Source organism: Centrocercus urophasianus, unplaced genomic scaffold (genome assembly GCF_019232065.1).
Source record: "Centrocercus urophasianus isolate 14NV4802_14NV808 unplaced genomic scaffold, USGS_Curo_1.0 seq_10, whole genome shotgun sequence".
NCBI lineage: Eukaryota > Metazoa > Chordata > Aves > Galliformes > Phasianidae > Centrocercus > Centrocercus urophasianus.
The window spans coordinates 13,202,314-13,228,147 of NW_024884142.1; the positions used below are offsets into that span (position 1 = coordinate 13,202,314).

At 37.7% G+C, this 25,834-nt stretch overlaps 1 protein-coding gene across 2 annotated transcripts in view; it reads left to right on the top strand.

The window, feature by feature from the left end:
* The window catches only part of FBXO25 (F-box protein 25), a 28,304-nt gene extending 3,448 nt beyond the window's left edge, over positions 1-24,856 (top strand). Inside the window, exons 2-10 of one of the 2 annotated variants that reach the window (XM_042811540.1) lie at positions 929-1,072; positions 6,078-6,184; positions 7,418-7,467; positions 8,576-8,668; positions 11,642-11,735; positions 12,359-12,543; positions 14,260-14,442; positions 16,285-16,428; positions 23,673-24,856. In XM_042811540.1, the coding sequence (XP_042667474.1) occupies positions 936-1,072; positions 6,078-6,184; positions 7,418-7,467; positions 8,576-8,668; positions 11,642-11,735; positions 12,359-12,543; positions 14,260-14,442; positions 16,285-16,428; positions 23,673-23,762 (1,083 nt within the window). In that variant the 5' untranslated portion in view covers positions 929-935 and the 3' untranslated portion in view covers positions 23,763-24,856. Of the gene's footprint in view, positions 1-928; positions 1,073-6,077; positions 6,185-7,417; positions 7,468-8,575; positions 8,669-11,641; positions 11,736-12,358; positions 12,544-14,259; positions 14,443-16,284; positions 16,429-23,672 lie in introns of those variants that run through there. The other variant, XM_042811551.1, reaches the window with a different exon arrangement.
* The last annotated feature ends 978 nt before the right edge of the window (positions 24,857-25,834 follow it).

Here is a 25,834-nt window from a genome sequence, read left to right on the forward strand (position 1 = left end):
CTCTAATTAATGTGTTGGATAGATGAGTGTGTGTGTGGAGTGTGAATGGATACATAAATGCACAGTGATGTTTGACTGATCTGGCCTAATATTTTTTCAACTTGAACACACAGTTGTTAACACACAATGCTTTTTGCCCTGTGCAGTCTGCACGTAGAATCTCTACTCAAAACAAACAACAGTATGAATGCCATGAATGGGACGAAGAAGGCAAAAGATCGTAAGCTCAGGTTCTTTAAAGTGTAGAAAAATGTTTTCTTCAAATTCGTAGCATTTACGTGTTAAAAGTGGCTCTCCTATTTGGAAAAGAGTGATGGAGCACTGTATTGTGGTATACCTGTGCTGACTTGTATCTGTTTCTAGGAAATTCAGTCATTAACAACTGATGTTATTCTGTGGTCTCTGTTTGTCCTGAGTATCCAGGTAACAGCCTAGCTTGGGAGATGACCCTAAAAATATATATATTTTTTGGAAAGTGGGTATCTATGTACTGAATCATCATTGTATACAGTGTAGTACATCTTGATATTTAGAAGGCTTAACAGAGAAAAAGAATAAGTGGAGAATCATTAGTTTGAGCTCATTAGATGTGAACAACCATTTAATAGTCAGATCTCAAAAACTAGTATTTCACGTCCTCTATAATCTGCTCTACCATGGTTAATTTTGCTTGGTTATCACCTCTTCTCGTGGACTACAGAAGTTATTTTACTTGTTCTTAAAAACTGTGGAGTCTACTTCAATCTAAGAAAAGCTGAAGTACAGGAGAAATGAGGTTAAGGAATCAAAAATGTACTTGAACTATTGAATCTGTTCAACAGAACTTTATTTTCACAATGTAATCACACACTTTCAAAGTTAGAGAAATGACATAACAAACTCTGCAGGTTTTGGTAACTGAAATAGTACATTTTCTTGCTCCTCATAGAGAAACCATGCCATTTTTGGGCCAAGACTGGAGGTCTCCTGGATGGAGGTGGGTTAAAACAGAAGATGGATGGAAACGATTTGAACCTTTTGGATCTGCGCTTCAGGGTGGAAACAGTCAGCTTAATGACATCAGTCACACTGTGTAAGTTATCGACCCGTGCAGAACCACGTTATTTAACAGCAGGTGGGAAAGCTGCAATTGACTTGACTTGTGATCTCTTCATGTGTGTGAAGCACACATGAAACTGAAAGTGATATCTGTAAGTTGCAAATGCAGCAAGTGTGGTGAAATGTTACCTTGAAATGAACGAAGCACTTCTGTTGATTGTGTACTGGATTGGACCCATTTATGGTAGTCATATATTGCCTTTGTTCTAAAAGCGTGACTCGTGCTATTTTTATGGCACTTACCTAGTACTGTATTTGTCTATATATGCCTCTGCAGAATGAGTGGTAACCATATTAGGCAGACTGAGAAGGAAATAAAGCAATATTGGTGGCAGAATGCCCACACACTGGTGTGATAGAAGTGGCTTTGTCCAAACAAATTCCTGATTTGTGTCTTTGCCACGAAGTATTTCTTTGGGATAACATTCTTGGTTATAAATTCCTGCTTAATGTCATCATAATGAGAAAAGGGAACATTCAGTGTTTTACTGTTAGTCCAGTAAATGATAAAGTAATCTGATCTAGTGGGAATTTACTGGCAAGCTAGAACTTGCTCTACTCATACACCTGTGTTTTCTAAGTTTGTGAACTGAACCTCAAGTGTAATCAAGTGGTGAAGAATTGCTATTGAGCTTGTTTCACAGAATCACAGAGATGAGGTTGAGGAGACCACCTGAGATCATCTGATCCAACCCTGAGTGCTTCAGGCAAGGTCATTGAGAGCACATTGCCCAGGATCACATCCATTGGCTTTGGATCTCCAGAGCAGGAGATGAGACCACAACCTCTCTGGGCAGTATCTCAGGCTTTCTTTATGCCTTTACTACTTGTGTTCATCTGTTACTGATGCCATTTGGGCTTTTTTCCCACAGTCTGGCTGCTGTGGATACAAAAAATATTGGAAGAACAGGGTAAATCTCTGAAGGAAAAGTTGCCTTCAATATACTTGCAAATTTTTTTCTTCCTTTTTTTCATAAATCTTTTATTGGCAGATGGAGTCTACTTTTGATGTTTACTTGCACAGCCAATGAAGTCTTATATTTTGTAGTTTGCTTTAATGAATATTTGGCAAGTATGACATCAAGAATAATCATTTTTGTGAATATCATTGTAAATGAAGACTTCTGCTTTTCTCATCATAATAGTACGTTGATTTTTTTTTTTTTTTTTTTTTGTGAATGTGTGCCTGTATATTTAGTGTGTGTATATACATATGCAGAATCTTTTCACCAAAGAACTAAATTAGACTGCTTTTACTGTTTCTTCAAGCTGAAATACTCAGCTTTTTCTTTAGTTTTGAAGGATCTTACCGTTGAACTTTCTGGGAACTGTATTGCTAGGAATGGATTTAAATCAAGTGCTTGAGAAGATACAAGATTATTGAAGTTAAGGACTAAAAAACCCATAAATTTGAAGGGACTGGTCATGAGGTGCTCTGGATAAAAGTTTGATATCGACGATGTTGCACAATTCGAATTTCTTAGGCTGGCTTGCCAACTTGTCAGAATCCCAAACTTGAGAATCACCCTATTCTGCAACAGCTGGTCTCATCTATAGTAATTCCCCAGTTTTCCATCTTCCGTGTCTCCTACTTAGCATAGCCAAACCACACCATATTCCCCAATCCTATTTCTTTGTCGCTTCAGTATATGCAGCTTTAAATGCATATTGAGGAAAGCTAAACTGTGGTGTTTAAGTTGGTGGTACTTGGCATAATAGCAGTACCTTGGAGTAATTTCATTACAGCTTGAGAACTCTGGATCTGTGAGTTAACTTTGTTGCTCAACACTGATTAATGTCTATACAAAATACAGGATAATTTAGGTAGGAAAGGACTTCTGGAAGCCATCTGGTTCGAAGACACAACTGAAAGCTGGGACAGTGACCTTGGGTTGGGCTGGCAGGGTAGTCATTTCTGTCTGTGGTATCTCTCATCTGATTATCTAAATGATTTGTGGTGTTCACAGAAGCTCTATGAGCACTGGATAGGAGTCCTCAGTCTCAGATAAGTTTAGCATTTGACGAATATAGTGTAATTTTGTTTGGTACAGGCACTAAACTTAGGAATTTTCCATATTTGGATAGACTAGGACTATGTCTCCATAGGTAAATGCATGATGTGAAGGCATTTCTTCTTCGATGAGAAAAGAAGCAAGGGGATGAAGAAGAATAGCTGTTATTAAGACAGCCCTGCAAAGTCTTCCACTCCAGAAGGTTGATAAAATAGTATCATGAGATTACATTTTTGAAAGAGTAGAAATTCTGGCATGCTTTTTTAATGTGGAATATTGTAGTTTAAACTATATGTAGGACACAGTTTGTTCTGTTTTTAGAAGCTACAGAGCAATCTATATCATCAATCAGTCTATCAAGACTTGAACTTCAGAACAGCTATACATGGGCAATATTAAGTATGCATTTAAATCCTGTCAGGTGCAGTCAGATGTTAGGAATGGTGGTATGGTAACAACTGTTAACATGAAGTTATCATACATATAATGGTGTATGTAGCACATGATTCAGTTCTTTGACTTTGTATAGCTGCACTTTGGTGGTTGGAGGAGCAGGAGTTGGTATTTGGAGTGGTGGCTTTGAACAGCCAGCTCTTCAAATTTCTTAAAGGAATGCAAAGAAAAAGGCAAAAATTTGCTGTAGACATGCTCTTGGTTCTGTCCTGTTCTTTCTGATAGCTGTGGGACCCTTACCTTCTTTTCAGTGTCTGGAAACACACAAACCTCTTATATTTTACCAAGAATAACATTGGTTACTGATACACAGAAAAGGACTACAAACAAAGTGAACAATGAATTCTTCCTTCATAAGGAGGTGAAGTCTCGTGTGAGAAAATCCTCAGGCAAAGTTTCATCTCTAAAATGACATGAATTCCTGGAATGTCATGGCTGAATTTGGATATCAGACAAACATATTTGAAATAGCCCTCTTTGCAATTCCTCTTGTTAATTGACTGGTCTTATTAGGCTGCCTTGCTTGCTTGTCTGATACTAGAGGAAGTGTTTGGGAAGGAAAGAGGCTTTAAATAACTGCAGATAGATTACTGCTCTACATTGCTTTCCAGGGGCTCTTTCTCTCCAGGAACAAAAGTAGGAATTGTGCCAGATAAACCTTCCTGTTCTAAAGATGGCCTTTCTCAATGCTTCCTGCCCTGCCTGGCCCAGTGCACTGGGTCAGTGAGCATGTTTCTGTTCTGCCTGATCTATATAGCAGAACATCAGCCTGGATCTCAATGGCTTGTAGCTGACGTTAGGGTGATAAAGCCAGAAGCTTTACCAGGAGTGCTGGGCTCTTTTTTGGATTCTGCAACAACTTTTTGTGTGATGTGGTGATACAGTCAATGTTAAAACTTAATTCTTTTAGTGAACTTGGTGATTTCTCTTATGAAAGCTTTTTTTGGGGGGGGAGGTGAAGGGTAGGGGGGGACGATGACACCACAGAGCACTAAAAACAAACAAAAACTGGAAGGTTAGAACACTACATAATCCAAATAAGTTGTCAGTGTTATATTCTACTTTCAGTGGTTGCCAGTTTCTTTTCTCCTCTTTCACTGTCTGACTAGATGTGATGTCTAGTCATTACTAGAAAATGTGGAAGTACTAAGTCTATGCTTTAAATGCCTTCGGACATGAACTAAGCCCTCAGCTTGAATTGAGCTCTACTTGAATGCAGAGGTGTTGCTTCTTTTTGAGTGGGGGGGGGGGAGGGGTGTTAAACTTCAGATGAAAACTCCTATTTCTGAGTTTTCTAAACTCACATATCATTAAGTTGAGCTGATTAGTGCAATTAAACTTTTTGTGCAGTATTTAATAGTTCTTAAAAGATTGTTCAAACCTGAAAATTTCAACTTTGTAAGTGAGCAGTAGTAGACTAATACAATTTTTACCATGTGATGCCTTACTACAGGTTACTTTTTCATAAACCAGTGACCTTCAGTTTTAGCATTTACATTTTGCTGCTAGAATTTGAACCTCAAACATGTTGCTAAATAGGTTCAACAGGTAAATCCAGATCTTAAGAAAAGTAAGGGAAAGTATGGGAAAAGTGATGTATACTGCTTTCTTACCAAAAATGCTGATGAAGAAATAAGTCTTATAGTTCAGTTTCAATGTGCTGTACCCTGAGTTACTCAAGTTACCTACACAAGGTTATTGCCTCTATGTAAAATGCATGCTCATTATCTAGGTTGCTGTTCCTTATAATTTTCTGTGAGAATTGAAACAACAACCTTAACTGCATGCAGCACAGGTAGAGTTTTTAATGTATATGAACATTAGAACGTAAGCTTATGTGAAAAATAGAATTGCTGTAGTCAGTCCTCAGTGTCAGGTTATGTATGTGCTCTCAGAAGTGACAAAGATTTAGCTTTGATTGTCCCCTGGAAGAGCTAGGGGTCACTGCATGGTTCTTGGTGCCCTGTGACATCTGGTAGCACGGTATGGTACCTCCTAAATCATGGACAGCATTGTGATTTGTGCATTTAAGAAGTTTTCTTTATTTTTCACCAAAATTGATAGTGGTTAGAAGAGAGATGCCTTCTTGATGTCGTCTTGCCCTTGTGTGGTTGTGCAGTGATTTTGTGCTGATTTTCACCTGTGTGCTGCAATTTCATGGCTCGGTCCATTTCAAATTGTGACTTTGGTACCCTCAAACTTAGCAGATAGCCAATTGTTCAGCTACTACTGTTTCCTCAGTAGTCTGTTCTTAATATCACTAATGACTTAGGACGTAATAGCTACTAAGGAGATACTTGTATCAAAGTGATTAAATGCACACAAAATTCAACACTGGGAAGAAAAGAACATAGTAGCATATATCTTGAGAGAGGTTGCTTCCTACCTTCAAGTAGACAGCCAACATGTAAAAAACAACTTATTTTTCTACCAAGTTTTTTGATGTAGAGAATTATAAGCAGTATGCAGTGTAGGTATTTAATTACTGCTGTTCTAATTATGTCTTTATTTTAGTATCTTAACTGGCGGTGATGATGATGAAATGTATGCTTCTGAGGACTGTGAATTTGCAGCCAAGAAAAGGAAAAAAGATCACTGTAGAAACAACACGGATTCACAATGTAAGGCTGAGTTATTTTCCTTTATTTTAAACTGTTGTAGATTCAGCCATTCATATATATTCATATACAGGATAGTTTTCTAAATTATGTCTGTCTTTGTACTGGCCAGAAGTTTAGTGCCAGAAGTTATGCATCTTAATTGAGCTGTGGCATTGGTCATCTGTTGTGGGATTTACAAAGATTCAAAGGTAATTCATTTAAGAATAGCAGTTTCTAATTAGCAAGCATCAAATGCAAACTGCTGTTCTGCTTTGTGGTCTAGTTTTAGATTAAATTCTTCTGGCTGCTTAGGGAAGTCATTGCTTACCAAAGCAGCACTTTTATTTTCAATTATTTCTGTATTTGCTTACACAAATAGCTCTAGAATTAGTTCAGGAGTAAATATATTTTGTCATAATGCTTTTGTTAAAGATTTTGCCTGTATTGAGTTTCATGAAAAATATCTTCATTGAAATATCAAATCTATTTTTGTTGATTGCTGGTTTTAAAAGAGGACCCATGTTTTAGATTGCAAGTGTATGACAGCAAGAAAAGTACTTGAAATTGAGAACTTGATAGAGTGAGTAGAAGAAGAAAAAAGTTTATAGCAAACTGTGGAGGCTTCTAGTGCATTGATCTTGAAGTGATTTTCATTATTTGTACCTTCTGAAATTAACAGATTGCCATAGAGGAAGCTGAAAGCATCCTCCAGCTTGCCTTGGTTTAGAAAGTGTTTCAATATACTGGAATGGCGATATGTAAGAGAACTTTCATTTGCCACTGTATCCAGACTTCTGAAAGCTGAATGTAGAAATTGCCTTTGTGGGTCTTGCATAGTTGGCTTTCCTGCAGGGTTCTTAAAAAAAAAACAGGTTAGAGAAGTAGAGCCTTCAGTGAGAAAAGGTTGTGCATTTCTATTCCCTTGTGTGCTAAGGAGCCTTGTGTACTGAAAAGTAGTGGTGCTTATAAGAGAGAGATTGTTTTTTGGTATGCAGTAAAAAAAAAATAGTGCTACATCTGCCAGTGGTCCCCACTCCTGTTTGATTTATGTTGTTTAACTTTAGTATGTTTTAAAGTATGAAACTTCTGACATTTGTAGCTGTTCTTTTCAGCTCTGAAAAACTTCCTTCACCAAAATTGTTCTATCTCCTCTCTTATTAAGCATTTTATTGAGGATGGTCTATTTTCTTCAAAGCCTTCCTGGAACATACTACCTCAAATGGAAGTCTAAAAGTTCTTATGTTTCTATTTCAGGTTTTTATCGTGAAAATTGGATTTATGTTCATAAGGAAAGCACCAGAGAAGTAAGTCCTGCATGCTCTGGGTCATCAGTTTCTACGGTCTTTGTGCTTAAATGGCAGCTCTCATATAAGAGAAAAACGTGTTCTGCATCTTCTTAGTTGTACTTAATTCTTTCTTCACTGATAGCATTATGACTGTGGGAGGCAAAGGCAAAAGCAAAGTCACTTTTTTGTGACTTTTATGTGGATAGTTCTGGTAAGGATGTGGGAACTTGAGTGTATGTTTAGGGTCACCCATGCCGAAACACACTGCCTAAAACCACTCACTGCTGTCCTTCATAAGCTGTATGTTGGGATGATTTTCCCTACTCCCAACTTGTACAGAAGTTACTGTACTGGTGACGTGACTATTTGCTTGTGTTTTTTGCCAGTTCCTGAAGTGGACAAAATATGTTATTGTTTGAATTAAATTCCTATTTGAGTCTTCTAAACTCACATATCAAGTTGAGCTGATTAGTGTAATTAAACTTTTTGTGCAGTATTTAATAGTCCTTCTTAAAAGATGGTTCAAAGCTGAAAATTTCAACTTTGTGAGTAGGAGTAGACTAATACAATTTTTTGCCATGTAATGCCTTAATACTTTTGCATATAAAATACTTTTTTGGTTACTTTTGCATAAACTTTATTGTTTGAATTTAGTTATTATTGTCTTCTGATAATTTTTTAGTTATTATTGTCTTCTGATAATTGACTATCCTCATTACAAGCTCTCCTTTGGTTCTCTTAACAGGGTTGATTACTTATAGTCACTCTTGTATCTTATGCTGGCATGACAGCACTAGACAGTATCAGCATTGTGACCATGCAGGAACAGAATAGATTCTCAGAACACTTGATACCAGAGTGGGCAATGATTATGAATTTATGGCCTTGCTACCAAGTAACGTTGCCAAAGTACCTGATAGATAGGCTATTTGGAACTGGTTTCATTTCTTCTTCAAGAAATAATAATAAAAAAATCTTCAGGTCAGATATATCACAGTTCCAGGGAATGTGGTGTAGGTATGCTTCTGTTGCATGACAGTGTTTTTTGTAGACCCTTTTGTTTGACGGGTGAGGTGGTTCTCCTGTTTGCTTTTTTCCTACTTCCAGTGTTCATTCCTTTTCTCAGAGACATGGCTATTGCACTTTGGGAGAAGCTTTTAATCGCCTGGATTTTTCAAGTGCAATTCAGGACATCAGAAGGTTCAATTATGTGGTCAAAGTAAGCTCTTTATTTTATATGTTTTTCTTTACAAATGTTTGCTGATATGCCCACGCATACAAAAGTTGCACTGACAGGTCTGTGTAAATATCTTGTATATATATATGTAACTTATACTGCTGCTGGAGCTGCTGAAGCAGCTGGACTTCTACTTGAAACAGAATAATTCTTCTATTGTGAGAACTAGTTATATTCTTCCGTGGAAGCCTTCAGCTTAGGAAGGATGGTGATGGCCAGTGTTCTGCTATATATTTACAGTGAAACAGTGGTAGATCCAGTTGTTGCTCTATCTCAGTTATGAAATCTTTTTAAAGGAAAATAATTCCCCTACAAGCAAAAATAGGAAAGCAAGGTAACTCTTAAGTACAGTAACTCTTAAGTACATGGACTAGAAGTAATATTTGTCAGAACAATATTTGATGTGTAAATATTCTTCAGTTTCTTCTACAGCTTCTTAATAGTGTGATTAACTGTATTGCTGTTTTTTGTTAGACAATTCATCTTTGTTAAAATCCCATGTAACCTAATTGTATTCCAGCAATTTTATTGAAGTTGTCTTTTAACAATAATATAGTGGCTTGAAGTTTATAGGTAAAGTACGCTGTGTAAATACTGTGATTCTTTCTTCTTGCAAAGGCCCTTTCTCTGTTTTAACTGGTTTTTGTGGGGACAGATCTAGTCTTGAGGACAAAGGGTCTGAAACCATGAGTGTAGGGAAGTCCTATCATCCCTTAACTTTCAAGATGTCTGCCTACTTGAAATGATGTTCCAGGCCCTTTGTCATCTTTGTGGCCTTCTGCTGGACTCTCCAGGAGATCCCTGTCTTTTTTTGTACCAGGGAGCCCAGGACTAGATGCAGTACTCCAGGTGAGACCTGACCAAAGCAGAGTAGACTGGGAGGAGCACCTCCCTTGACCTGCTGGCCATGTTCCATTTATTGCACCCCAGGATCCGACTGACGTTGGCCACCAGGGCTCACTACTGGATTAATGTGCTAGTTATGCATGAACACAGTAATGACTAGTCTTGTGTGGTGGGCTGCTTCTTGCGTTCAAGGATAGAAAGATAAAGTTTTGCTTTTGTTTTAGTTTATTCTTCTATATCAGCTCATACTGAGTATCTCTGCTTGAATCCCAGATTGCCAAGGTGATCCACTTTGAATCTCCAGCTAAGTAACCACCTTCAACCATTGTCAAAAGTTAATGTCAGTGTCTGTTCAAGACCCTAGTGGTCTCAGTGGAGAGAGGAGGTTTTCCTATACTTGTTATGCTGTAATGTAGTAACAATTTTTTAGCTTTTCAATGATTGGTATGGATGGACTTATCAGAAGGTGTTTCCATTTGGATAAACAGGTGATCCATTTGACATTATAATCTTGAGACAACATAAGACAAAGCTATACATGTATCACAAGGATGAACTTGTTAAATCCTTGTACTCATGCACCTGCTAAAACAGTCTTGCTCCTTATATATTAACCTTCACTGAAAACATCTTCATTAAAATCAGCTGGGTGGAATCTTTCTTGGATTTGATCTGCAGTTTAAGTAATATGACTTTAAATAAGAAATGTGTGTACTTGAACTGGCAAACTGCCTGAGACTTCTAGGTGTTCTCTAAACTGTTAATCAAATTAAAAAGCCCTAAAAATACTGAGAAAGGTCCTGATAAAAAGCTATAGGTCTCAAAAGCAATAAAAATAGATTAATTGTATTTAAATACATCAGGAGATATTTTTTCCTTTCACAGCACATAATGTTTTGTCAGGGAACATGCAGAGAAGCCAGAAGGAGTGTTATTAAATCAGGGAGAGAACAGGTGTATTCTCCTCTTCCAAAGGAAAATTAATGGTGAATGTGGTGTCAACTCAGTGTTTTGCAAATGAAGATACAAAGCATTCTTTGGCAGGCTTAGCCTTTGTGCACCCTCTGTGCCAGTAGTTGATGCCCTCCTACAAAGCATAGCTGTGCAAGCTTGTGTTTAGAGTACTCTGTGGGGAATTGCAGTTTCTGCTCCCTGCTTTCCATTTCTGATGCATTGGGAACTTTTATTCTGAGCGATGTTATGAATTGCAATTGCAGAACTCGGTGCTATATTTTCAAACTTTGCAATACCATCCTGACATTGAGACCTTCCTTATAATTGATCCTTAGTGACTTTTTTTGTTGTTGAAGAGGCAATCCTTATCAGCTCTTAAACCAAATCAGCACAGATCTTAAGAATAGAGAAGGGCCTGCTTCGAGGAGTTAGAGCTTGATATTCATGCATGGCAAGAACTTCATCCACTCAGTTTCTTTCACTCAGACTATTCTTCCTGTTCTTAATACTGTTCTGATTGTAGCATTTCCAGAGAGAATCATGTGGATGGTTGCTATATGTTATGGGAAAGATACCAATGCCAGAAATGAATACTGTTCCTTCTTAAATTACTGTGGTTTCCCCTAGTAAATGTAGGAGGGGTACAGCAGTCTCATGCTTCCCTTTATGTAAAATGGCACATTTCCCTTCATGAGGAGGAAGTAACATATTAGGTTGTCATGCCTGAGTTCAGCCAGTGTGACAGTTCACTCAAACTGGAAGTCTGGTACCTGAAATCAGTTCAGAGTGATGTTTCTGGCCACTGAATATGTTAGAAGAATCAGGACTCAACTACTGTGTTGTATTGCAATTTCACAAACACAAATTTTCTGTTTCATTACAATTTATGAAGATCAGATCTCATGTGCTCTGTGATAGAGATATGTGCTTGATTTGTATAGTGTTTTGAGAATATATCTCTCAGTGAGTTGGTCATGGGATTCCAGTAGTAATGCTTAAAGCTTCCTGCATTTGTCCTACTTTGTTTTCCCAATTTTGTAGTTCCATTTTTGTGAAATACAATTGCAGTGCTCCGGGTTGTTGTAAGCGAATGTATGTAAGCTGAATGAGTCTGATCATTTATTCTGTCTTCTGACTTTTAATTCTTTGTCACAGCTTTTGCAGCTAATTGCGAAATCCCAGTTGACATCACTGAGTGGTGCAGCACAGAAGAACTACTTCAACATTTTAGACAAAATTGTGCGGAAAGGTAAACTGAGGCTTTCATAATCTGCTTGTTCAGATGCCCCAGAAATACCTACCATCCAGTTTGAGAAAAGTAGTTTTTCTGTTATTGAATCGTGTGTTGAAACAGATGAGTGAAGTAAAATGCCAGCTAAATTCTGTTCAGAAACAAACTATTGTCTGCTATTAAATTATAGTCGTTATTAAACGTGTTATCTGTTAGATGAAACAATTGTGGTAAGCTTAGTAACTTGATTGGTTTTCAATTGTGCATGACACACTAAGGTCTAAAGTACATAGCTGCTTTTATGTATAGTTTATTTTAAAAAGTTATCACATAATATTGATCAGGCTTTTGTGGTAACCACACTAAGTGGAGGTAACGTACTGTCAGCTCTGAATAGAAAGAATTTGAATTTATAAGTTGGTGTTGAGTTTACAGAATGCATAGTATGATGCTTTAATCAAACTTGCTTGTGATTTTTTTTTTTTAATTATTTACCTTTTATGGAACAGCATTAATGAATGTGAGAGGATGAGGCAGGGCAGCAATTTTCACACAAATAGTTATCTTGAGTTAATTTAAGCTGATTATATTGGTTTGGTAACTGAGATAACAAAAAATTGTATCTGGTTTTGTTTTTCTAGTCATGGAAGACCATCATAACCCACGATTAATCAAAGATCTTCTACAAGATTTGAGTTCCACTCTCTGTATACTGATCAGGGGAGTAGGAAAATCCGTTCTGGTAGGGAACATTAATATTTGGATGTGCCGATTAGAAACCATCCGCTTGTGGCAACAGCAACTAAAAAACCTTCAGATGAACAAGGTATGTTGTTAAATTATGCTTGTGGAGGAGGGGAGAGGCGAGAGAGTACACTAAACGTGGGTTTATGAATTGAAGTGAACAAGACTTCAAATGCGTTCTAAATAGATGAGCTCAGCAGAAAGCAGATTTCTTCAGCAAGTAGCTTCAAGTGATAAAGTAATATGAGTTACACCTTGAGACAGAAGCCCACTTCAGATCACTGTTGTTTTTTCCTTGGTTTTTGGAGGAGTAATGAGATTCCTGAAAAGGAAATTGTTCGTGATATTTTAATAGATTCTCTCCGATGAGGGCTGGTATCATAGCTATACTACAGTTTTCTGGCAGATGTGTAGCTGTAATTCTTTTTCTCATCCAGAGAACTTTAAAGATGTTTCCCCAAGTATTCAGGTAGAGCTGACAAAACATAAATTTCTGATACTGAAGTAAATATTCTAGTACTAAAAATGCAAACCTAAGGTGAATTTTTTATTTGGACCAGGAAGAGAAAAAGCAGAACATAGGAATAACAATTCTACAATTGTATTCGTTAGCACAGTTGCTTTTTGTGAAAAAGGATAATGATTTTAGCATCTGGACTGTGATCATGGAACTTGATTTAAAGTATATGGTATAAACTCTTCCAAGTTTTTTTTTTGTTTTTTTTTTTTTTTAAGTGGAAACTTCTGAAGATAAGCAGGGAACTTGTGTTTTCAGGCTTAGCCTGTCGGGGGCACTTCCAAAAGAAATGCTCCAAGATGTTGCATGTAACAGCTTTCATCTTTGAAATTGCTGCATGTGCTGGGCATCTGAATATGTCAGCAACTTTAGAACAAAAAAAAAAAATTTGGGAGCCTGATCTCAGCAGTTCTTATATGCCAGCCAACCAAAACAGGGTTTGAGAGATGCTACACTTGTGGTACTTCTTTCCAGCAGGCCACTGCCATCTGAGCTGTCCTACATTGGTTGAGATAACTGATGAGAAATCTAGCGTTTGTAGTGAGCACAGCGATAGTCCCAGGGGTGTTTGTAACAGATGACAGTGTGGAAGACTTCATCTGTAAGTGAGATGAATGGTGGTGAAGTAAACAGATGTGAAGTAGTGGCTGCCGGAGTTCAGCTGCGGTGGGACCAGCGCTCCTTGGCAGGGCAGCTCCACTAGGTGGGGCCAGCAGCCTCCATCCTTTGCCTGACAGCAGGGCCTCCAGTGCTCTCCAGTAGCACTGCCGGTTCCAGGGAAAAACCTTTCTGTCATCTTTTCAACAAGCTCATCCTTTAGATTCAATCACGCGTGAGTTACGCTTACCCCATAGAAGAAAACTTTTAGCAGAGGCATAGACTCTTATGGAGGACTTTCTCAGTGCTCTGATCTGTCTCTTCTTACAGAACTGCTTGTGTGTTATCAGGGGAGCTATTTCCAGACTTGAGAGATGAACTTACATTATGAAGACAGATGCAAAAGAAAGCTTTTTCTTTTTCTACTCTTCAGTCCTATATTTTGTACTGCACTCTGTACTCCTCGTGAGAGAAATTCACATGCTGTTTCCTAATAAGAATTGAGAAACTTATCCTATAATCACTTCAAACCTTTTAAATCTAGTATTCAAATTATCACACGACTAACCTCAATGCTTTTGCTCAATGGTTTTGTACAAATAAGAGCTGAGGTATCTCTAAGGATTTTATTGTACCTTTTATTGTCAAGCTTTTTTTAGCTAAGTTTTCAACTCTTCATTCCAGCAAGTCAACAATGGTCTTACGCTCAGTGATCTTCCTCTGCATATGCTGAGTAACATCTTACACAGATTTTCTGATGGCTGGGACATTATTACATTGGGTCAAGTGACCCCAACTTTGTACATGCTCAGTGAAGACAGACAGTTGTGGAAAAAACTCTGCCAGTACCATTTTGCAGAAAAGCAGGTAATAATCATTTGCATAAATGTGAGCCCCCCTTGCTGTGTGATACACAAATGAAGTGTGAACTTACAAGTGTGACAGCTTGTGAAAATGGTGCTTTTTATCTGTTGGTTTTTTTACGTGATTCATCTGAAAAATTGTTTTTGACAGGTCTGAATTTAGAGTAGCTATTCCCTTTATCCTAAGCTTTTTTTTTTCTATACAGTCCCAACAAATGTAGTAGAGGTGATGTTCTGCCATTTTCAGTATCTAGAGTAAAATTTGTCTTACTTAATCAAGGTAGGCAGACAGAATTAATTGCTTGGACATGAAAATATTCTGTTTTATGTCTAACAGATTTGTTACTATGTGGTCAGTAACTGGCATTTTTTGCCATTTTAAAAAAAACAAATTTAAAAAAATTAATTACAAGTATAGTTGGAAAGGTACAAACTCCCTTATGGATGACCCTAGTAAGAATTTGAGTAAGGAGAGAGGCTTTGGAGTGAGCATAATGGAAAATGTAGTCAAAGGCAAGCTGAGGGGGGTGGGGGGGAAGTTCAAGCTGTATGTAACAGTTGAATGTATTTTGAGGTTAGATGAAGTAAGGTGGTTTGAACAGTGACAATAGTTGGAGAGGAACCTGTTTCCTAAGGTAACACTGGGAAAAAATAATTTAAGCATTTCAGCATTATGAGCATAATGAACACTTCTGCACAGCTTTGTCAGTGCATTCCTAAATATTAACATTTTAATTAGGTTACTGATAAAATGAAACAAACTTTATATCAAATGCTGCTTTCTCTGAAGAGTGTGGTACCTTAATAGCTACAGAGTAGTGTTAGATTGCATAGGAGAGGAGAACTGGTATATATGTTGAGCCATTTAAAACAACTACAATAAATTGTTTGATATCTAAAGAGCACTTTTGGGGGAAAAAAAAAAAAAAGAAAAAAAGAATTCCACACAGGGAAGCTATTAGGAAACAAAGTATAACAAATCACAAAGGCAGTGCTGTTGTTTGCCATATGGCACTGTTCTTGTGAGTGAAGGAAGCACATAATGTATTAGCAATAATCCAAACTGAGTGGAATGTGAAGTCTTAACAAATGCTGTTATGCATTACCTACTCTTTGCATGCAGGTATGCCTTCAAGTAATTAATCAGTCACTGACTATTGCTGTGCTTCTAGAAATTTCATAGAATGTGAAAATACTCATTTATGTCCTTTTAAAGATGAAGGAATTGTCGAAATTAATACTTACTATCTTAATAAAAATGAATAGTAATCCACAATCACTGATGGAACAGGAGGGAATGGCCTCAAGGTGTGCCAGGGCAGGTTCAGATTGGATACTAGGCAGAATTTCTTCTCAGGGTGGTGGAGCATTGGAACAGGCTGCCAGGGATGTGGTATAGCTGCTGTCCCTGGGGCATTAAGTACCCCTTTCCTTAAGGACATGGTTTGGTGTGCAGTATTGGTGGTAAGTGGACAGTTGAACTCAATGGTCTTAGAAGTCCTTTTTAAGCCTAATGCTTCTCTGATTCTCATTCCTGAGGTGTTTTTTTAAAATGTATGAAATTTATGCCTCTAAATATTGTTTTTATTATGCAGTTATTGACAATTAGAATCATTACTGAGTAAGAACAGCTGTGTATGACCTATTTTTTCTTTGCAAATCTCTTCCTATTTTTAGATTCAACTTTTTTGTGGCTAGTTATCTTGCTACTTTTCAGAAACGTATGATGTCAGATTATTGACTTCAAAGAATTCCAATTATAACACTTCAGCTTCTTTTCTTAGTCCTTTACCTGATGTGACTGTTCTTTCACTATTTTAAAGGAATGTATTAATTTCATGTTCAGTTTTGTAGGCATTTGATTCTGTCAGAGAAGGGTCACATTGACTGGAAGCTGATGTACTTTGCACTTCAGAAATACTACCCAAAAAAGGAACAGTATGGAGACACCTTGCATTTCTGTCGACACTGTAGTATTCTGTTTTGGAAGGTAAGATCTTTGAAATACATAAGCAGAAATTGGTTCAAACAGTTACTGATGATTACCTGAAAAGGAAAATGAGATCACCTTATCAACTTCATGTGAAAGGTGATCAGTCAATTCATATGTAACTTTAAGTAATGTATAAAGCTTTCATGTGAAATTAGTATTGAATTCCAGACTTGTTCTTTATTTAGCATTTTTCTCCTGGCATCTGATAACCTTAATGCTTAAAAATTACAAGGAAAACTGTCACATGGAAAGAGCTGCAGTCTGTGTTGCACTGTATTTCTTAATATTATGCAAAGCTGCTTAAGACTTCTATGGTGTGACATTCTGTTTATGGCATCTCTTTCCTCATGATGGCATGGCAGTCAATGTAAGTGTAATAACTTACTCCTGTAGCATTCCTACCACATTGGTATAAAACTGAGTATCTTTGTAGTCTTGCTTCTGTCCCACATGTAACCCTGAGGAATGTTTGAAACTTGATTCAAAGTACAATTATAACTGTGAAGCATTCTGTCTTGCAGGATGGTTTTTGTTTTGTAGAGCATTTTCCTATTTTGCTCTTACATGAACTGATAGTTCTGCTTTTACTTTCTGTGTATGTACCATTATTTAGCCTTTTAATCAGTCAGATGTCTTTAATTTTGCAGCTCAAAAACCACATACGTGTGGTGCAAGAAAAAAGTAAGAAACAGTTCGGGAATCTTAATCTTGAAATATTCATCTTCTGGTTCACAGAAATTAGTTACTCTTGTCCTCTTTCTGTAATTTTGTTGCATATCAGTGGTAAGCTTCATTTTCTGTATAAATAATGAGGTTGCTGAACAGGATAAGCAGCACAGAAATAGCATGGTACAGAGAATGTTGTTTTAAATCTGAGCATTCTTGACATCACAGGAGCCCTCCCAGTAAGTCTTCATGTTGTCCAATATGTAGGGCATGGGTGTCCAATCTCTTGGTTTGCCTAGGCTGCACTGATTGAAGAGGAATTGTCTTAGGCTGTATATATGTAGGTAACTCTGAAAGTTAGGTTTGATGGCAGTAGTTTCAATTCTTAAGTTCTCAAGATCCCAATCAGATTTTTGATGAAATTCTTCCTGTGCTTCATCCTTAAAAACAATTGTTTACAAATGTATGTACTACCACAAAGCAGTGATGTGAATGACTGTGAAGAATATTTGTCTCTCTGAGATAGGGCTTACAGAAACATGTTGATCAGAAAGACACAATCAGATTTTTCGAGTTAAATATCTGATTGCAACTCTGTATACTCTATTTGAAAATTTGCAGATAGTACATTAATGTTGATTGAAAATGGAGTGGCAAAAATAACAAAACCTATATTCAAACTGTTTTATCACAACGGAAAAAAGATGCATAATTTTTGCCCTGAATAGGAATGTGTTCGGCCAGTATATCAAGGTCAGCATATAGTACATACACAAATAGTGGGCATTTCTGGTATCAGACTTGTTTGGGTTGTCTGCCTTTACTGTATAATGCTTTCTACAGTACATCTGTCTCATTCTGTTTTTAATACAGTTGGACATTTAGGGATGACTAAGTACTTGAAATCATTTATCATCAGAGGCCACATGATAGTAAGAGGCAGTGGATCTCTGCAGACAGATATGGCCACCTTGGCTGTTTCAGTTTATTGCTGGCACAGTAGCATCTTCTCTGTGGATTTGTATTTTTAATGAAACGAGAGTGAGCTGTTAAAGGTATTTTGGTTTGAGGAGTATCTAATTATTGATTACCTCTGCAATACTGACAGCCTCATGCTGGAGATCTGGGTAGGTCTTAGGTACCGTGTGGCTATAGATTGATTTTTAGATGATTCTGGAGCAGGTGGTTTGGAACTGAATTATTACCCTGAGAATAGCAAAGCAAATAGCTTTCTTTGTGGGATTCGTTGATCTGATTCATTGTGTCTTAGAGGAGGCATTGAAGAAGGGAGGGACGAATAGTTTGGGAGATGTGCCATGTCAGGAGAGGGTGGAGAACACCACTTCAGGAGAATGTGGGAGCCTGCCACAAGGACAGCCAAGCAAGGGAATGATTTGTCCAAAGAAGTTGAGCAGTTTCCATCCTGGAATTTTCTGGAGACGTGACTGTATAAAGGCTCTGAGCAAGCTGGACTGATTGCAGAGCTGGCTCTGCTTTGAGAAGACTGGAATGAAGACCTTCAGGCTCTATTATTCTCTGAGCTTGCATTCGGTTTTTGCTTCTCCAGGTCTGAGATTCTAAGCCTTGAATACTTGATCAGATCAGCCCAGAAATACTTGATCAGGCTGAAAGATGGTTAGAAGAACTGATCTCTGCACAATTGGTGCCCTTATTGGCAGAGATGAGAGGAGGTTAAATCACTGCTCTGAAAAAAAATCCTCTGTTTACAGTGGCAAGGCAACGTGAGCAAAGCAGCACTAGCAGCATGGAATTGTATGGAGGGGAAAAATAGTTCTGCTTTTTCAGACACTTGTCTGTCTCTTTTCCCATGCTCTTTGAACAAGGATGAGAAGCAGAGTGCAGGGGCATGATGAGGACATGAATAGACTGACTTCTGTCAGTTGTAGCAAAACTCTGTGCTAGGTGACAATATTTCTTAGTCGTTTCTGGCTTTACCAATTCATTCAAGCTTCAGTATCCTGCCTTATTATGCAGATTATAAAATGGGCTGTCAGCTGCTCATATGCACAGATGTAATGTACGCACTTATTTTCAGCTGAAGCTTTTATTCTTAAATACTATTGGATGTATAACAAAAGAAAAAATCTTAGAAGAACAAGTCCTTTTGATAGAGGGAAAAGTAGCAAGCTTTTGAATCTTGAAACAAATGAAAACACTGTTTAGATAGCTTATAATGTAGAAACTTAGTTTCTTTTTCTTTCTTTCACTTGAAAAATCAGACAATTTTTGCTTTCAAGGCCATTCAGAAGAATGTAAGCCATTGAACTGAATGCTTCTTAGGATTGCAGTTGCTTCCCCTCTCCCCCAGTCAAGAACAAAGTAAAACACTGGAATAGTTGCAGAGGAAAATTCTGCAGGATGAAGATTAGAATTTCTTTTAACTTGGATGTATTAAAGCTAGGAAGGAATATAACTGTTCTCCATGAAGTCCTAGAGGCAGAAGGGGTGGATAAATACTGCTACGTAGGGGAATTTAAGCTAAGTGGCAGCACTGACATAAGTTGAACAAACTAGCCATGGGTGAGCTTATTCTTGAGAGTTAAGTTTCTAAGAACCAAAGCAGCAAGGTTGTGAGATAGCTATAGGTAGGCTTGTGCTTTGTTACTGAGAATAATTTTCATCAGTTTAAGAAATTGATGTCCTTCATTTTGTGTCCTTTGAAAGAAAGCTTTGCAGGAAAAAAAGGACTGAAGACTAGTGAACTGAACTGGCAAGCAGTTGGATTTGGGAAGTAATCCTTTCTTCCATGTTTCAGTGTGTTACAGTCATCTTTAAGAGTGTTCAAGAAGCAGGATTTGAGGCATTTGAATTGCTGTATTTTAAAACTAACTGTAGTAATGCTTAAAACTGTAAGGTGACTCCTAAATTCATCATACAAAATGATCTGTTGTAATGGAGGGAATGACTGTAGGAAGCTTTGAGAAGTGTCATGTTAGCTTTGAGAAGTGAGGGTTTGTCCACACTAAGTGAACAAATGTGTGGTTTCAGTGCTGTAGAACTACAAACAAACTACTTATGGCTGGTAATACCTCTGAGTGCCTTTTATGTACAGCATTTATATAAATGCTATTGTATATACTACTTCATACTGTGCTATTTGGTTCCACCAGGTAACACTGCCATTGTAATTTATCTTCTTAGCCAACTCAGTTTATTATAGCCATCTCTGGGGTAGCTGTAGAAGTTGAAATAACTCTTGCTTTTTAAATACTTCCAGCGTTATGTAACACTGTAATTGTGTTCTGTAAGTGATGTTTCATGCTTGGTTTTAGTCCTTCTTAGGGTTTGTGCTGACTTCTGGTTCTTTAACTGCTTGTGATTTGCCACAAGACAATTCTGAAGTGGCACATAAACCTTAGCTTCAGTAAACCTTAACTCTGCTTCTTTTACTTTATGGCTCTCCTTCCTGCTTCCTTGTTCACGATTTCAAAGGACTACCATCTTGCTTTGTTACTCAAGGTATTTCTTTCACGTCTCATCTGTTTTCAGTGCTCACTAGTCTGTAATGTGAATACCACGTTCATTTCTATTTGTTTCTTTTTTTTGTTGTTGTTTAGCAGGAATGATTTTTCTCATGTCCCTATTAGATAAAGCAGTGGTGACTTTCATTCTGTTTTTTCATAATCTTTATTTTTCATTACTGCTGTATTTGCTGTATTGCTGTTAAAACTGGAGACTGTTATTCAGCATCTAATGAAAGTGTAACGTGTTACTGAAATACACTAAGAAATACTCTCATTTATTTTGTGTGAAACACTTATGTATCTAATTTGGTATTGAAATCTGACAACAGTAATACAATCCTCAAACATACTTTTAAACAAAGGTACTAACATAGAATAAAATCCATGTGGAATGCTGTAGTTACACATACTCTTATGAAAAGCAGTTCCCAAGACAGGGTACACAGGACTGAGGAAGGTGATGGAGGCAATTAATGATATTTTATCAATGAAGAGATGGTGGAAATAATTACTCAGAAAAGGACTAGCTCTCAGGTTGTCATGGGAGCTTCATAATTTGCAGTCATGATTAAAATCAGAGGAAGAAAACAATTATACTTGTCAGTAAACATTCTTCCTGGTGAATTCTTCTGTTAAAGCTAAAATAGAATTCTAAATTAAGCAGATATATTGAAAATCAATCTGACTTTAATTATTCTTCATTAGTGTTAGTAAGCGTAATTTCAAGGGAAAGAGTTTTGGAAGGAAATGGATGTGAAGACAGGATGCCTGTGATTCTTCTTTTCCATCCACATCACTTTGCTACTGTAGAATTAGTTTCCATTTTTAATAACTTAAATCAGCTCCTTGCTTTTTTTTAACGGAGATTGTTATTGGATCTAAAAAAAAAAAAAAAACAACAACCATAGAAGTATAAATAAGCTCTAAAGAAGGGTAAATCCTAACATCTTTCTCAGAAATCTCATTTTTATGATGTTCTGTTCCTGGAAACCAGGAATTTCTAGTCATAACCATGACAAGATATTAGGTATCATTATTAGAGGAGACATTAGCAACTACCTTAGAGAATGTTTTTCTGGCATAACATTTGCATTGAAGGTGAGCAGAAGTAGTACTTCCTTTCTCATCAGTTCCTTCCCTACATGGATTAGACTTCAGGTGGGACTGCCTGTTTCTTTCATTCTTTTTTCCCCATTAAGAGCCAGCTGCTCTCTCAATTAAATGATACTAAAGCAAGTATTAATAGGTGTGGAAGGTCGAGGAGATGCTGCATGTTATTTTTGTGTAGTCATCTATACTTTTAATGAAAAAACACAGATAATAAATGCATGTATGGAGTAATTTCCTTTGGGAAAAGCAGTGTTATTTCAAACATATACTTGGCCTATTCCACTTTAGTATTGCAAGTCTATGGTAGGGAGTATGACATCATTAACAAACTTATGTGAGGAAAATACCAAACAGGAAATGTTCAATTTCCAGGTTTTTCTATTAGATAGATTGTGTATAATTTCATTTCCCATGGAAATAGAAGGAATGAAGACTTCAGTGGTTTTTGATCTCCTCACTCTAGCTTTCTTGCCCTATGTGGTAAATTTGTTGACACTGGAAAAAGGAGAGAAGCCTCTTAAAACCTGGAATGACAACTTCTGAGCCTTACAGTGTTGATTAATCAAGATATTTGTTTAATCTCTATCTAACTTTGAACTGTCTGGAGCAATCTCATTACAACTCAATTTCATTCCTGTAAAGGGGTCCATGTAAGGTGCAAAATCAAACATTGAAATTCACCATAATTCATAACTCTGATTATTTAAAATTCATTGTGTTGGATTCAGTTTTCCAAAGTGTTAAAGGAGGCAAGAGGTTTGGTGAATCTGTCATGAGAAAACCTCACTGAGAGTGTTCACAAGGATGGATAGTGATAGGACAAGGGGGAATGGTTTTAAACTGAGACAGGGAGGTTTAGGTTGCATGTCGGGAGGAAGTTCTCTCACCCAGAGGGTGGTGACACACTGGAACAGGTTGCCCAAGGAGGCTGTGGATGCCCCATCCCTGGAGGCATTGAGGGCCAGGCTGGATGTGGCTGTGGGCAGCCTGGTCTGCTGGTTGGTGACCCTGTATGTAGCAGGGGGATTGGAACTAGATGATCATTGTGGTCCTTTTCAACCCAGGCCATTCTATGATTTGACATTTCCAGTTCAAAAGCTAGTAGATTAAATTGACCTTTCAGTGTGCTACAGAACACAATCTCTCGCCTTAAAGTAATGGCTGCACTTTTCCCAGGCTGTTTTAGAAAGCTGTGGTTTAAGCTGTCATACCATGGGTTGAAGCTGACCCAGCTGCTTGTGAACTCTGCCTTCCATAGGGCAGCTCAGTTCCTTTTTGTTGTATGAGATTCCACATCTTTCCTTTATCCATTTTGAATGGGTTTGATTTCTGTGCTCTCTATCATGACCCATTGGTGTAATTTCATGAGACAGTTCCTCACTTTGCACTAATTTGTACACCCTGTCCATCTTATAGCTGCCTAGGTAGAAAAGTGATTTCAGCTGGGGGAAAGATGGGAATGAAAGAGGAGAAAAATGTTGAAAAGAAAATGACAACTTGTGTTGGCCTGACCATCAAACATACTGCTCACTGCAGGGAGGTGCCTGTTGCCCTTCACTTGGAAATCAAGGAGCTTGTACTTCCCTTGAAGTAGTGGTTGATTTCAGTTTTTCATTAGAGTCAAATTAAGTTCAGAAAAGTAACTAGCTCTTCAAATTGCATTTAATAAACTGTATTTTTTAACTCCAAGAGCTCCAACTCAGGCTGTTTTTGAAGGGAGGAGAGTAGGTTTTCCTGAGATCTGAAGCTGTCTAACTAAACAGGCAAATGGGAAAGGCCTGTTTTCATAAGAGTTCAGTGTAAAAGATTTGTGCATGTGTGTAGAACCAGTTACTGAAAACGCAAGCCTCTATCACTTTGTTTACAGTGTAAGCAGTTGCATGTTGCTGTATGTGAATTTTTGCTTTCCTTTTTTAATTTAAAAGAATAGAGGGATCATGGATATGAAGAGAAGCTTACGTATTCTCCTTCATCTTGCAGGATTCGGGACACCCCTGCACAGCCAGTGACCCAAACACCTGCTTCACTCCAGTATCTCCTCAGCATTTCATTGATCTCTTCAAATTTTGAAATGCTCAGTAGCTGTTTTCCTGTGTTGTGGTCACTTTTTTTGTGAGGAGTCGGGCAGGACGTGTTATGCTATTTATGCAGTGTATTTGTTTTGTTGTGGCTCAAAATGAGAATGGGAGCTTATCAGGCAGGTTGAAGTGGTGTTTTTCAGCAGAGAAAAGCTGAGGAGAGGACATTAAGAACTCTTTGAAAAATCTGTTGATAATTTTAATCTCAATTTTAAATCCATTTTGATGCCTTAATAACTGGTTAAAATTATGTGAGGGAATTATGAAGATTTCATGAAGTTAAACTATACTTCTACTATACTTTCAGGACCAAATGACTTTTGTTGTTGCTGATTGTTCTTCCTTCAGGCCACTGTTTCCAAAACATTTCCATGTAACTTGCACTGTAAAAAAGCAGGCTAATAATTCCTTTGGAGTCAAACCAGTTACCAACAAGGCATTAATCATTGTGAGCTAGTGAATAAAGTGTAGCTGTGGGTGGACATACAAATAGAGGAAATTGACCAATTTTTATATATATGTTATGCAAAAATATTTATTTTCCTAAGAGGACTTTATTAAATCTGTAACCTATCTCAGCATATTCCATAACTGAAAACAGATGGGGCTACTGGAAGTGACTTCTGTACTTGTTGCTACAGCTTTCCTTTAGACTGCTCAGTATGTCTACAAATGCAACTGCATCAATTCATCTTCTAAGAAGAAGACAGCATTACTGGAGTTTAATGACAGTGGAGTTGCCTGCTTCTAGACTACGGCAGGACACAGTGGGACAAACTGAGGCTCTAACCTGACTTTGCAAGCTGTGGAAATCTTGGAAGCTAGTCTGAGCAGGAGCACCTTCTGCTAGGTTAATCAGGAAATAAATTCCCCGGGAAGCATCTTATTCTAATCTGTAGTGCAAAAGGAATTGCCATGCTTAAAGAGGTACAGGAAAAAAATTGCAGGAATTTTGGTTTTCTTGATGAAATTTAATCAATAAAAGGTAATGTACAGAAAAATAAAACTTACTCTATTCTGCAGTTCCTTGTTCTGAATCTAGTTTTGCACAGTGTAATAAATCATGTTTTTTATTACTCCTTCAAATCTGTCTTGCATAGAAATGAACCCATTTGAATTTTATAATAAGACTTTTCTATAGCCTGCTCTTGGTAGTAATTGGTAATGGAATGAGAAAAATGCAAGTAGTTCAAGTACTGTTGCTTTCCAGTAAAGACTGTATCAGCATTTGTTTGTCTAATGGGACAGATAGATTGTTATTAGGCTGTGCAAGAAGAAGAGAGTATTTATTTCCTTGGAAGATAGTTTTATTCACTAAAATTTCAGTCATCTACTGCTCTTACCTACTGAGTTTGCTGATCATAAGATTTTCAACACAGGGATTTGTAGTTAATTTTCTTCCTATTAAGCTGTTTGCTGTGGTTATTGTAACTTTAAATTGTGGAGCTGTGCCATTCATTCATAAGAATGCTTAGCCTTGCAGCTGTTCAACGTGCCAAGGAAGCTGCAGCTCCTCTTTGTTCTTACAAATTGCTTTCCTGCTTAAGGGAGTATGTGTACCCTTGCAGTGGTTGGTGACTGCTGTTCATCAGTCACTTCTTAAAGATGGTTAAGGTTTTACTACTCTTTGTGGACTTTCCTGTAAGAATCTATATAACCACTCCCTGCTCACAAGAAAGGTCCTAACTAGTGCTGAGCTTTCCCTCTAGCATGCTTGTTGATGATCTCTAATCGAAGACCAACAGCATGTTACCTCCAGGGATGCTGAAGATGCCGGGAGTGTGTGAGAATTGCTGACTGGCTGAGGCTGACAGGGGTCCATCTGGCCCAGCCCTGCTCCAGCAGGGACACCCAGAGCAGGCTGTCCAGACCACATCCAGGATCTTTGGGAGATCTCCAAGGACGAAACTCCACAGCTGCTGGGCAGCCTGTGCCAGAGCTCTATTGCTGCACAGAAGTGCTCCTGGTGTTTAGACAGAACCTCCTGTGCTCCAGTTTGTGCTTCTTACCTCTTGCTCTGGGCATTGCTGCGGAAAGAGCTTGACTTCATCTCTGCACACAAAT